At 34.7% G+C, this 13108-nt stretch overlaps 1 protein-coding gene across 1 annotated transcript; it reads left to right on the plus strand.

The window, feature by feature from the left end:
- Positions 1–9349: 9349 nt before the first annotated feature.
- LOC113081280 (GA-binding protein subunit beta-2-like) lies at positions 9350–10863 on the plus strand. Its single transcript, XM_026253353.1, has one exon. It carries the CDS (start codon positions 9488–9490, stop codon positions 10859–10861), a length of 1374 nt encoding a protein of 457 aa, XP_026109138.1. The 5' UTR covers positions 9350–9487; the 3' UTR covers positions 10862–10863.
- Positions 10864–13108: the final 2245 nt, after the last annotated feature.

The following is a 13108-nucleotide window of genomic DNA, read 5'->3' on the forward strand; positions in this document are numbered from 1 at the left end:
TGTTTTCATGTTTTTGAATGCATGTGCTTTTCCAACATTTTTAGATGCATGTTTTCATGTTTTTGAATGCATGTGCTTTTCCAACATTTTTAGATGCATGTTTTTCATGTTTTTGAATGCATGTGCTTTTCCAACATTTTTAGATGCATGTTTTTCCTGTTTTCGAATGCATGTGCTTTTCCAACATTTTTAGATGCATGTTTTCATGTTTTCGAATGCATGTGCTTTTCCAACATTTTTAGATGCATGTTTTTCATGTTTTCGAATGCATGTGCTTTTCCAACATTTTTAGATGCATGTTTTTCCTGTTTTCGAATGCATGTGCTTTTCCAACATTTTTAGATGCATTTTTTCATGTTTTCGAATGCATGTACTTTTTCAACATTTTTAGATGCATGTTTTTCGTGTTTTTGAATGCATGTGCTTTTCCAACATTTTTAGATGCATGTTTTTCATGTTCTTGAATGCATGTGCTTTCCAACATTTTTAGATGCATGTTTTCATGTTTTTGAATGCATGTGCTTTTCCAACATTTTTAGATGCATGTTTTCATGTTTTTGAATGCATGTGCTTTTCCAACATTTTTAGATGCATGTTTTCATGTTTTTGAATGCATGTGCTTTTCCAACATTTTTAGATGCATGTTTTTCATGTTCTTGAATGCATGTGCTTTCCAACATTTTTAGATGCATGTTTTTCATGTTCTTGAATGCATGTGCTTTTCCAACATTTTTAGATGCATGTTTTTCCTGTTTTCGAATGCATGTGCTTTTCCAACATTTTTAGATGCATGTTTTCATGTTTTTGAATGCATGTGCTTTTCCAACATTTTTAGATGCATGTTTTCATGTTTTTGAATGCATGTGCTTTTTCAACATTTTTAGATGCATGTTTTCATGTTTTTGAATGCATGTGCTTTTCCAACATTTTTAGATGCATGTTTTCATGTTTTCGAATGCATGTGCTTTTCCAACATTTTAATATGCATGTTTTTTTACACATTTTTAGATGCATGTTATTTCAACATGTTTGTAAATGCACATGCTTTTTTCAAATACATTTTTAGATGCATGTTTTTGAATTATTTTGAATGCATATGCTTTTTCAAAAGTTTTAGATGCATGTTTTTTTAAAGATGCATATGTTATTTCAACATGTTTTTGAATGCCTTTTATATTTTTTTACCATTTTTAGATGCAATTTTTTTGGATGCATATGCTTTTTCCATAATTTTGGATTCATATTCTTTTTTCGGCATGTTTTTGGATGCACTAATCCTGATACTTCAGGATGCATTGTGTGCAAATGTGACTTGAGTTTTGCAGCTTCTTTCTGTCTGTTGAACTTACTGAACTCCTGAATGTTTTACATATGAAATCTATGTTTACATTAACATACCCAAGTCATCTCTCTGTGAAAAGAAAAAGTCTAGGTTTTTCCATCAAGGTGTTTTGAACTCATTTCCATCATGTCACTTCGGTTCACATTTGCGTTTCTATAAACGTCTCCTCTTAGAATCAGTCACCGGTCTCGCTGAGCAGAAACCTCCATTTTTGGTGATCACAGTCAATCCTGACTGACGATCAGGCATTAGCTCAGAATCAACCTTAATTTCTAATTGTCTATTCTGTGCGTTGATCTTCAGGTCCGATCCGCGTGGGGAATGAGACACGGGGTATTTATGTGGTCATTTCTCATTTCTGCATCCATCTGCCCAATTATGCCAAAGCAGCAACACCCCATCAGCCCACCGCTGCGCACCCACCCGCTTAAGATGTTTGCATAATAAGACATTTATTTTTAAACCCTGATTTACATGGTCTCCCTTCACCAGGAATCAAAGAACAAACTCAAGAATTCTTCAATGGAGGCTGTAATGAGTCGATTATATTTGGAGGTTTACATCTCAGTATTGAATGACAGCTTCATTTAGGCCAAATCTGAAATGATAATTTCCCGTCCTAGTGTTTTTCTACTTTATTTAAACATTTTGTTTATTCAGAAATGTATTTGAACATTTAAAAATCATTTCAGAAATGTATTTGGAGATTTGTTTAGAAAATAATTTTGACATTTAAGGCCAAATCTCAAAACAATGTTTTTTTTTAATATGTTTAGAAATGTATTTATTCGGAATGTATTGCAATATTTTGTTTATTCAGAAACTTAAGATATTTAGAAATTAATTTTAGACATTTATTTAGACATTTTAGACCAAATCTCAAACAATTTTCCAATTATGTTTGTTTGTTCACACATGTATTTATTTAGAAATGTATTTTTTCAGAACTAGACAATTCATTTATACACATTAATATATATATATTTGACATCAATGTTACATTAAATTAGCTAATTTTATTTTTCACAAAAAAAAAGAAAATCAAACACTCAACAGCTTTTCAGTTCTCATTCACACTGCTTCTTTATTTTCAAACAAGAAACATAGAACCAATGTTTTATGTTTACCAGCCACTTTTATCCAAAGAGACTTTCATTGACTTTCATTTAAGATACACATGCATTCTCTTGCAATCAAACCCATGACTTTGGGAATGCACCAAGTCTACAAAAGAAAAATATATATATTTATACCAAAAAATACTGAATCCTGTATCCGAATACTGCAACAGATGAACAAAAAAAGTTTTATATCATGCATGAATTGCTGTTGAATGCATGGATCATATTTATAAGATCAGCAAAACTGCGATCTGAACACTTGCTGTTTTTTAATTACACTCTTATCTTTTAATATGAAACACTGTGAGGATGAAGCAGGTCCAAGCTGTGCTTTAGCCGTAAGTGAGAAATCCCAGCAGGATCCACACATGCTTCCGTCCGTCCATACGGTCCAAACGCGCTGTGAATGCTGCTGAAGGAGAAATCAATGACCGCTGAGCCACAGACGTTTACATCTGCTCTCAAACAAGACCACAATAGAGAGAGAGAGAGAGAGAGAGAGAGAGAGAGTTTATCACTACTGATTGTATTGGTTTGATTCATGCATCAACATGCAACAACAAAATCAATCAATCAATCAATGCTACTTCTGCTAAGATACAGCCATGAGAGAGTTTAAAGAGTTAGTCGATTCTCTTGATCTAGAGTTTTAAATATGTCACTCACCAGAGGGACTGACTGAGTTTAATTAATCTTGTGCCCCAGGATCGATTTCTGCTCCTTCGTTACATTCGGATCAATTATTGTGATGAGCTCTGAATTTTTAGTGGATTTTATTAGTTATGGCATTAAAAATGGTCTGAAACTGTGAAAATAAAAGGGTGGGGCGGGTGGGATTTCAAAGGAGATCTCCAAATATACCTAATATATAGATTTATTTAGGAATAAATATTTAATATTTTTCAATTAATTTCTAAATAATTGTCTAAATAAATAAATACATAGCTAAAGAGATTTCTGAATAAATAAAACAGGTATAAACAATTTATAGGTTTAAAAAACAAATGCATAATTTAAATTTATTTATGAACACATTTTTATTTCTTAATAAATTACATCAGCCACTTTTATAAGCCCTGTATCTAAAATAGCTGCAAAACTCAGTTTAAAAAACTGAATAAACAAAAAATCTGAATACATTTCTAAAATAAAATGATAATGTATTTAATTAATTAATTTACTTTTTCAATAAGTTCAATGCATACATCTACAGAGAAAATTGCTGCAAAACTCTAATTTTTCATTTATATTTATTAAAATACTTTAACAAACAAAGCACTTTCAAACACATTTCTGAAAGAAAATGTAAAATGGATACATTTATAAAGAATCAATTTCTATTTTATTTAAATAAACTCCATACGTTCTACATCTGCAAACTCAGTTTTAAATAGCGTCAGAATGAATGCATCTCAAAATGTGCATTGCTTCTGAAATGAATTGAGGTTAATTTAGTGCAATAATTGCTCCTGTAATTACGAAGCTGCATGGTTTCTAATTTTGTGATGCACTGGACGACAGTGAACACAAGTACAGTGCATGTCAAACATGATCTTTAGAGAAGGTGTGATTATAGGACTGCACTGGGTGAAGTGCTCACAGCTCTCGCTCTATTTCAGCCTCTTACTTGTCCAAAAAAAGCCCTTCGCAGGCAGCCGCTCGGCTTCAAGTGAGTTATTGTGTTGATTCAGTCGGTTTGGACGGCAGGAGATCATTTATGACCGACCGCATCAAACTCAAGGAGAGACTGATACTATTTAAGGATCTGAGGTTCAGACCTCAATTTAACATCTATCTGTGAAATTCTGGATTCTGATAATATCAATAAAGTGCACAGAACAATGAATTTTGTTTTGAAAATTGGATCATTCCAATGGTAGCTTATATAGAAAATGGACTGAAAACCCCCAAAAGTTAAAGGAGATCTCTAAATATACCTTAAATACAGCAATGAACATACATTTCTAAAAATAATAATAATAATAGTTAAATAGGTTTTTGAAATATTTGTAAGGAATACAGTTCTAAATAAATGTCTTCAAAAATATAAATAAATAAAAGTTCTACATTTCTAAAAAAATTTAATAGGAAAAATGGTTTTAGATTTAGCTTTAAACATCTAATTAAATTCCTAAAATTTCAAATAAATAAATTATTTCCAAAATTGGAATTTATTTGGAAACTAAAATGTATAAACAAATGTCTAAATACATACATTTATAAATAATTTCCAAATAAACAAATAAATATGAAAACACGGTTTAAAATTTTTTGACTACGTCAGACTTCCTACTTCCGCTCAATTTTATTTCGCTTCTGTACTTCTGTACTGTCTACGAAGCAAAGTGAAGTAGCAGAGTCTGGTATTACCAGGCTACAGTTTGAGTATATTTCTAAATAAATGTATGTGTTAATGTATGTATGTAACTAAATTCAGTGCTTTAAGTGGGCCGGTATGCACCAGTACTCAGTACCGCCACTTCCAAATATAGCTCTTGAGCGTACAGCCACCTCTCTGTGCACCCAGAACGTGCTTTTAGCGAACCGGTACGTTTATTTGGACATCTGTTTTAATAGAGGATTTAATCCTTTGCCTGCGCTTCCGCTTTTCAGAGCTTCCTCCAGGTTCGGAGCATGGAGCGTGAATCATTTGAACCAGTTTGGCAGTTCGAAGCGGGTTCGCGAATCATTTGAATCAGTTCGATGAATCGGAGCGTGTTCGCGAATCATTTGGGTCAGTTCGGAAGTTCGTAGAGGGTTTGCGAATCATTTGAGTCAATTTGGGGATCGCGAATCATTTGAGTCAGTTCGGGAGTTCGGAGCGGCTTCGCGGATCATTTGAATCAGTTCGGGAGTTCGTAGGGGGTTCGCGAATCATTTGAGTCAATTTGGGGATCGCGAATCAATTGAGTCAGTTCGGGAGTTCGGAGCGAGTTCGCGAATCATTTGAGTCAATTTGTGGATCGCGAATCAATTGAGTCAGTTCGGGAGTTCGGAGCGGGTTCGCGAATCATTTGAGTCAGTTTGGGGATCGCAAATCATTTGAATCAGTTCGCGAGTTCGGAGCGGCTTCGCGAATCATTTGAGTTAGTTTGGGAGTTATTCCTTTTGCACATTTTATTTATGTTCAGTAGTTCTTTCTAGCTCAAGCAAATCCACAAACTAATAAAAGGATTTATTATTAAGGTCGCCTGTTGACTGCGAAAACCCCTTCAAATATAGTTGTTGTTACCTCAGGGTATGAGGGGAGTCATCAAAAACAAAACAAACAAACAAAAAAAAACAGAAAATAATTTTTTGTTGGCTATAATAGAGTACTGGCACCTCTTTTGGGCCACTTAAAGCACTAAATTAATTGTGAAAAGTGCAGTACAAATAAAATTGAATGGGTATTGAAAAGTTTTTCATCTTCTAACAATGTTCTGGGAATATAAACATCAGGACTGGATTTGCTTTATTTCATCTCTCTTAACAGCAAATCACCGAACCGTTCTCAGAAACCGACTGATCCACATCTTGAATCTCTCATATATTTATAGCCGTCATCTTTATCTCCGAGAGCAGCACATGTCGAGAGCTCGCAGGTTTCTTTTCATGACATGGAGATTATTTTGATCAGAAATTGAATTACCCAGCAGTGTTTCAGTAAAGCAGCTCCCATCTGCTCCACGTGTGTCATTATGCTGATAAAATCACTAACATCCATGCAACAGGTCGCCCTGGTTATTGGGAAATGCAATAACCCACAGCGAGAGATTTGTGTCTGGTTTGGAGTGATCAAAGTGACCTGAGACACAGGTAATGTACTAGTGACTTTTGCTAAGGTGGATTTTCATGGAGTCTTTGTTGATTGGATCCTATTTATGGCTATTTGGCAGCTGCTTTTATCCAGAGTGACTTACATTGCATTCATGATACTCACCAGGACAATATTAGTTAGTTATGGATGGTTGCTTGCTGGTCCAAATCAAAACATGTGATATATGAGATATATATATGCTATAGAAAGAAATAATATATGATGCATGATGAGGGAGATATGTTGTAGTGCATAAGAAATTAGATAATTGATATGAGATAAGATGAATGAGAAATGAGGTAGGTGATGCATGAGATTTTATGTATGATATGAGATTTGATTTATGAGATATGACAAATTAGATATTTGATGAATGAGAAATGAGGTAGTTGATGCATGAGATTTGAAGTATGAGATATGATTTGTGAGATATTTATGACAAATTAGATATTTGATAAATGAGAAACAAGGTAGTTGATGCATGAGATTTGAGGTATGATATGAGATATGATTTGTGAGATATTTATGACAAATTAGATATTTGATGAATGAGAAACGAGGTAGTTGATGCATGAGATTTTATGTATGATATGAGATATGATTTATGAGATATTTATGACAAATTAGATATTTGATAAATGAGAAACGAGGTAGTTGATGCATGAGATTTGAGGTATGATATGAGATATGATTTATGAGATATTTATGACAAATTAGATATTTGATGAATGAGAAATGAGGTAGTTGATGCATGAGATTTGAGGTATGATATGAGATATGATTTATGAGATATTTATGACAAATTAGATATTTGATGAATGAGAAACGAGGTAGTTGATGCATGAGATTTTATGCATGATATGAGATTTGATTTATGAGAAATGACAAATTAGATATTTGATGAATGAGAAATGAGGTAGTTGATGCATGATATTTGATGTATGAGATATGATTTGTGAGATATTTATGACAAATTAGATATTTGATCAATGAGAAACGAGGTAGTTGATGCATGAGATTTGATGTATGAGATATGATTTGTGAGATATTTATGACAAATTAGATATTTGATCAATGAGAAACGAGGTAGTTGATGCATGAGATTTGATGTATGAGATATGATTTATGAGATATTTATGACAAATTAGATATTTGATGAATGAGAAACGAGGTAGTTGATGCATGAGATTTGAGGTATGATATGAGATATGATTTATGAGATATTTATGACAAATTAGATATTTGATGAATGAGAAACGAGGTAGTTGATGCATGAGATTTGATGTATGATATGAGATATGATTTATGAGATATTTATGACAAATTGTGAGATATTTATGACAAATTAGATATTTGATGAATGAGAAACGAGGTAGTTGATGCATGAGATTTGAGGTATGATATGAGATATGATTTATGAGATATTTATGACAAATTAGATATTTGATGAATGAGAAACGAGGTAGTTGATGCATGAGATTTGAGGTATGATATGAGATATGATTTATTAGATATTTATGACAAATTGTGAGATATTTATGACAAATTAGATATTTGATAAATGAGAAACGAGGTAGTTGATGCATGAGATTTGAGGTATGATATGAGATATGATTTATGAGATATTTATGACAAATTAGATATTTGATGAATGAGAAATGAGAAATGAGGTAGTTGATGCATGAGATTTTATGCATGATATGAGATTTGATTTATGAGATATGACAAATTAGATATTTGATGTATGAGATATGATTTATGAATTTTTCTTTTTACATTTTATTTATGTGATTATGTATGATATGAGCAATGAGATGTGGGATATGATGTATGGTGAGATATGTATGAAAAAATCAGATTTTTGATGTATGAAATATGATTTATGAGATACAATGTAAGATAAATTAAATATTCGATGTATGAGATATAATGTATGAAAAATGTGACATGATTTATGAGATGATGTATGAGAAAAAATATATTTATGCGATTATATAATAAATATGAGATAATTTATCTATGAGAAATTAGATATTTGTCATATGAGATATAATGTATGAAAAGTAAGATATGACGTATGATACGCGATATTAGATGTGATATATGGGAAATGAGATAGTAGACATAATGAATGAGAAATGAGATGTATGATGAATTAGATATGAGAGATTTAATATTATGAGAAATTATTTAATGTATGAGATAACATTAAATATAAGACGATTTATGATGTGAGATGTTTTATGTGAAATTTGATATTTGATGTAATATGATATGATATGATGTGATGTATGCGTTATAATATATGATAACATAGATATTTCATAAATGAGAACTGAAGTATGAGATATTATAAATGAGATGTGGTGTATGAGATATTATATATATTTTGTATGAGATAGAATGTATAAAAAAAATGAGATACGAAATATGAGATAAAGGATGTATGATGTATATGATGCATGATATATGAGATACAATATATGATTCATAATGTATGAGAAATGGTAGATGGATGAGATATGATGTATGATTATATGTATGTTATAATGAAATATGAAGAATTATGTTTATACTATACGATATGATCATAAAGCCAATAAGAGCAGTAGGTACATTGCTGTCTGACTTGGCAAACACCACAAAAATGATTCAAGCAATGATTCAAGTTCATTAAAAGTTTAGTGAAAATAAATATTGCATCTCTTTGTAAATGAGTTTTGGTGCAGATGTTGAGTCAGAATGAGTGTTTATCTGCGTACTAACGACCATTGCAGGTTCATCAAGCATGACTCAGGGATTACAACATCTATTATACACCGACTCGACCTGTGTAAACCTCACAAATCTCTCTGGGATTCTCTATGTATATATATTTATTTGTTATACACCCAAAGAGAAGGGCATTAATGTTGTTGCTCAGGCAACGGATTCTTTTATGTCCAACCTGACAGGAGAATAAAATAAACCCGTGTTTTTACCACCGAGTAATTCTTGTCACCGAATTAGTGCATCTCTCTCCCCTCTTCCCTCCCGGCTGAGAAAAGAGGAGGTGGTTGTGAATGGACCCATAGCAGCATCGCCATCGCTCTCAGATGTCTGTTTCTGTAGCAACAGGGGAAGGGCGTGCAGAGCGCTGAGGTATAAAAACACAGACCGCTTCTCAGACCCGACTCAGAAACTCTGAGCTGCCTGTCAACAACCACCACCAACTAACTCCAGATCATGATGCTGAGGCCGAAGGACTTGTGTCAGGGATCTGGCACCAAAACCTTCCTGGAAGCCATGCAGAGCGGGAAAGTCCACTTGGCTCGGTTCGTCCTGGACGCGTTGGATGGGCGCATCATCAACGGGAAAGCCGAAAACGGACGTACGCTTCTAATGCACGCCGTGTGCCTTCAAGAGCACGCAACAAGATCCAAATTCACTCAATTGCTTCTTGAAAAAGGGGCGGATGTGAACACCCGGGATGACCACGGACGCACAGCCTTGAGTCTGGCATGCGAGCACGGACACTTGGATTCGGTGAAGCTCCTCGTGCAATTCAACGCTGATCCAGAGCTCACGGACACGTGGGGAAACAGTGCGCTCATGTACGCCGCGTGCGGAGGACACAGCCAAATCTTGGAGTTCTTAATCCGGGCGTTTAAGAAACTTGGTTTGCGACTTGATCGCACGAATCACGCCGGCCACTCGGCTATCCAAGTTGCTGACTTCTTCGGGCACAACCAGTGCGTTCAGACCCTCAACGGGTGCGGAAAGAAGATTGTGAGTCCGACAAACAGCACCGGAGAACCCGCCGAAGACCTGCGGTGGCCTAATCGCCTCCCAAAGCAGGTACTAGACAGGTTCTCCAAACAAATCCAAAGCAAACACGAGGAAATCCTCCCGGCCTTGTGTCAGAGAGAGCTGTGCGTTAGTGACAGCAACAGCCTGCGGATCCGCTTCAGACGTCCAGACGCCAACCAAAGCCTCATCAGATCCGAAGACGGGGGAGCAGATCTTCTGTTCGCTTCGAAACAGATCCAAAACTTAGTTCTGAAAGAAGACGGAAGCACAGAACCCGAGACGGACGGCGTCGTGCCGCATCGGGGGAAAACTAGGTCGTTTAATCTTGACCTCAGAACCGGAAGGAAACAATCCTATCAGGGCGACGTGCAAGAAACCAACAGATCCGCCAGTAAATTCAAAAGAGCGTCGCTGCAAGACGAAAAACCGCTTGTTGCGAAGTTCTACAGCGCAAAAACGACTGACAACTTCGACGTCAGTAAAGAGGTGCAAAAGTGTGGCAGCGTTCCCAAAACGACCAGACAGAGCAAACTTCTGTTCAGTCGTGAAGAACTCGAACCTGAACGGATCAAACCTCGCTCTTCTGGGCTCTCCAGATTCGGGAACAGACTCCTGCGCAGATTCACGGCTCCTGAATTCATGCGACACATCACAGACTACCCCAGAGACGGCGGACACGGTAAAGGGAAGATGTCCCGGTCCGAGACCTTCCCGTTCTCGCACACACACATGAGAGTGAACAGCCAGCCGAGTGTGGACAGCATCAGCGCGGTGAGATGCGAGTTTGAGAGCAATCCTGCTCTTAAGTGAGCTTTTAAATGCACCATGTTCAGAGTAAAACCCTCATGTGGGCATTTAGAAAGATGTTTATGACTATCACAATAGCCGTGCACTTGAGACTGCTCTCAAAGTCTTTCACTGCCTCTGTAGATCCATTAACATATTTCGGCTAATTGAATTTCTGCTGACATTATTACTAAAGAGCGTCCGTGCATTACATGCTTTTCTCATGCATGCATGCTACAACCTATTTTTATAAGCAAACTGATTTGTGATTTGTATGCATTAAGATACAGTTTTGTTTATCTATGCATAGCCTATCTATGATGTAAATAGTTTATATTCTGCATTCACTGATGTATTCAAAAGAGACAAATATATGAATAAAGTATTTGTGTACGCTTCAAGCATCTGTGTATATAAGAAATAAAACTTAATATCAGTGGGGTTTTTTATATGCATGGTTTATTCTTTAAAAAATGTAAACGTATAGTTTTCTTCATCGAGAACCAACACACAAACAAGCACACGACAGATGTTGTGGAAAGAAGGTTATTATGAGTCATGTGTCCGTGAACGCGTCATGTACACAAACACAGAGCTGTGTAAACTAACGAGGGACCGTTCACAACAGATGAAACGCAGGAGTTTGGGAATACTTTTCACTTGACAAGACACAGATTTGTGAGGAATTCAATTCTCTCCTACTGATTTCAAATCTCATTTCATCATATCCAAACTGAACTTTGATCCATAAATTCAAAAAGCATCATGTGATTGATTTAAAAATATATATATATATATTTTTTTTTTTTCTTGCTGCTGTCTCTACACTGAAAAGTTATAAGTAAAAACAAGATTACCGGTGCTTTAGAAGAAAATATTATTTCAGATTTTAAAAAGTCATATTTAATTCAATGTAATATTAGAATTTTTCTTTTGTACTTGTGCAATTTACAGTTACGTTTTCTGAGTTCTAATTGTTTCTAGAAATTTTTTTAGTGTATAAACAGTTTTGCAAAGGAAATTATACAAGTATAAAAAAAAAGGTTATTGTGGCTTTTATCTTACAATCTAGAAAAAATGTAATTTTGAGAGGTTTTACAAGATTTACAGGTTTACAATTCATACTTTTTTTCTCTTAATTCTTAATCTCTTACATCTAGTGATTGTGCTTATATCTTATATCTCACAATTTTATAATTCTGAGTTTATTTCTCACAATTTTGAGAATTAAGTATTTTTTATTCCGTGGCTTAGAATTAAACCAAGTTTCCATAGGAAAGAGCTTTATTCAAAAACTGCAAAAAAAAAAAAAAAAATATATATATATATATATATATATATATAGCAATTAAATGATCTTTATTTGACATATGATGCATGTGTGCATAAAGACCAACACTTAAAAATAGTGAGACAAAATGTTTCCAGTGTGAACGGCACCAAACACAAAAATCTCTCCTGCTCTCTTTAAATCTGTCCTTACGATCATTTAGGAAACATCACAGTCCAACAGGATGCAAGAATATCACATTGACCGCTGCATCCAAAATGTAAACACACACACACACACACACACACACACCAACAAACAGACTTGTCCGTTCTTCTCTCATAATTAAACAAATGCAAATATTGGTCGTGTCCCACTCCGATTCTGTACATTATTTGTTCTTCTGACGCCTGAGCATCAAATCAGCATCGAGCGCAGATGCAATATTTACACGGTTTACAAACCACTCACAGCACGCTTTCCAAAAGCAGGTACTCTTCGATCCATTGAAAAAAAATAATAAATCAGAATCAAAATATATACAGTTGGTTCCAATGGTTCATAAAAACATTTCGCACTTTTCGGTGCTGACAACAAATGACATCGCTTCACCGCCTTTCTTTCCTCAGTTTAAGATTGTTTAGCCATGAACACAAAACACAGATGAAATATGTGCCTTCGGTGGCGTAAAATCTCTCTTTCTGATTCTGAGGACATACACATTTTCTGTACTGATTCTAGATGAAATATTAGCATTTAAATCTGGTTGAATGTGTTAAACGGAGCTGAAAGTACCACAGCATCGTTGGTTGTTTAAAAGTTAAGATTTGCAAGGTGACCAAGTAATTTTATATCACAACAACGATATAATGATTTTTTGATCATTATATGAACATGGACGTTTTTCAACAGATACTGAGACTAATTCAGTTAGTACACAAGGTTCTTTATATTAATCAATGTTAATTTTATTTATAGAATTTAATACATTATTATCTGAA

Source organism: Carassius auratus, unplaced genomic scaffold (assembly GCF_003368295.1).
Source record: "Carassius auratus strain Wakin unplaced genomic scaffold, ASM336829v1 scaf_tig00033561, whole genome shotgun sequence".
Lineage (NCBI taxonomy): Eukaryota > Metazoa > Chordata > Actinopteri > Cypriniformes > Cyprinidae > Carassius > Carassius auratus.

Bases quoted from the DNA above. Each gene is read 5' to 3' on its own strand.
- LOC113081280 (XM_026253353.1), top strand. From the start codon at position 9,488: ATGATGCTGAGGCCGAAGGACTTGTGTCAGGGATCTGGCACCAAAACC.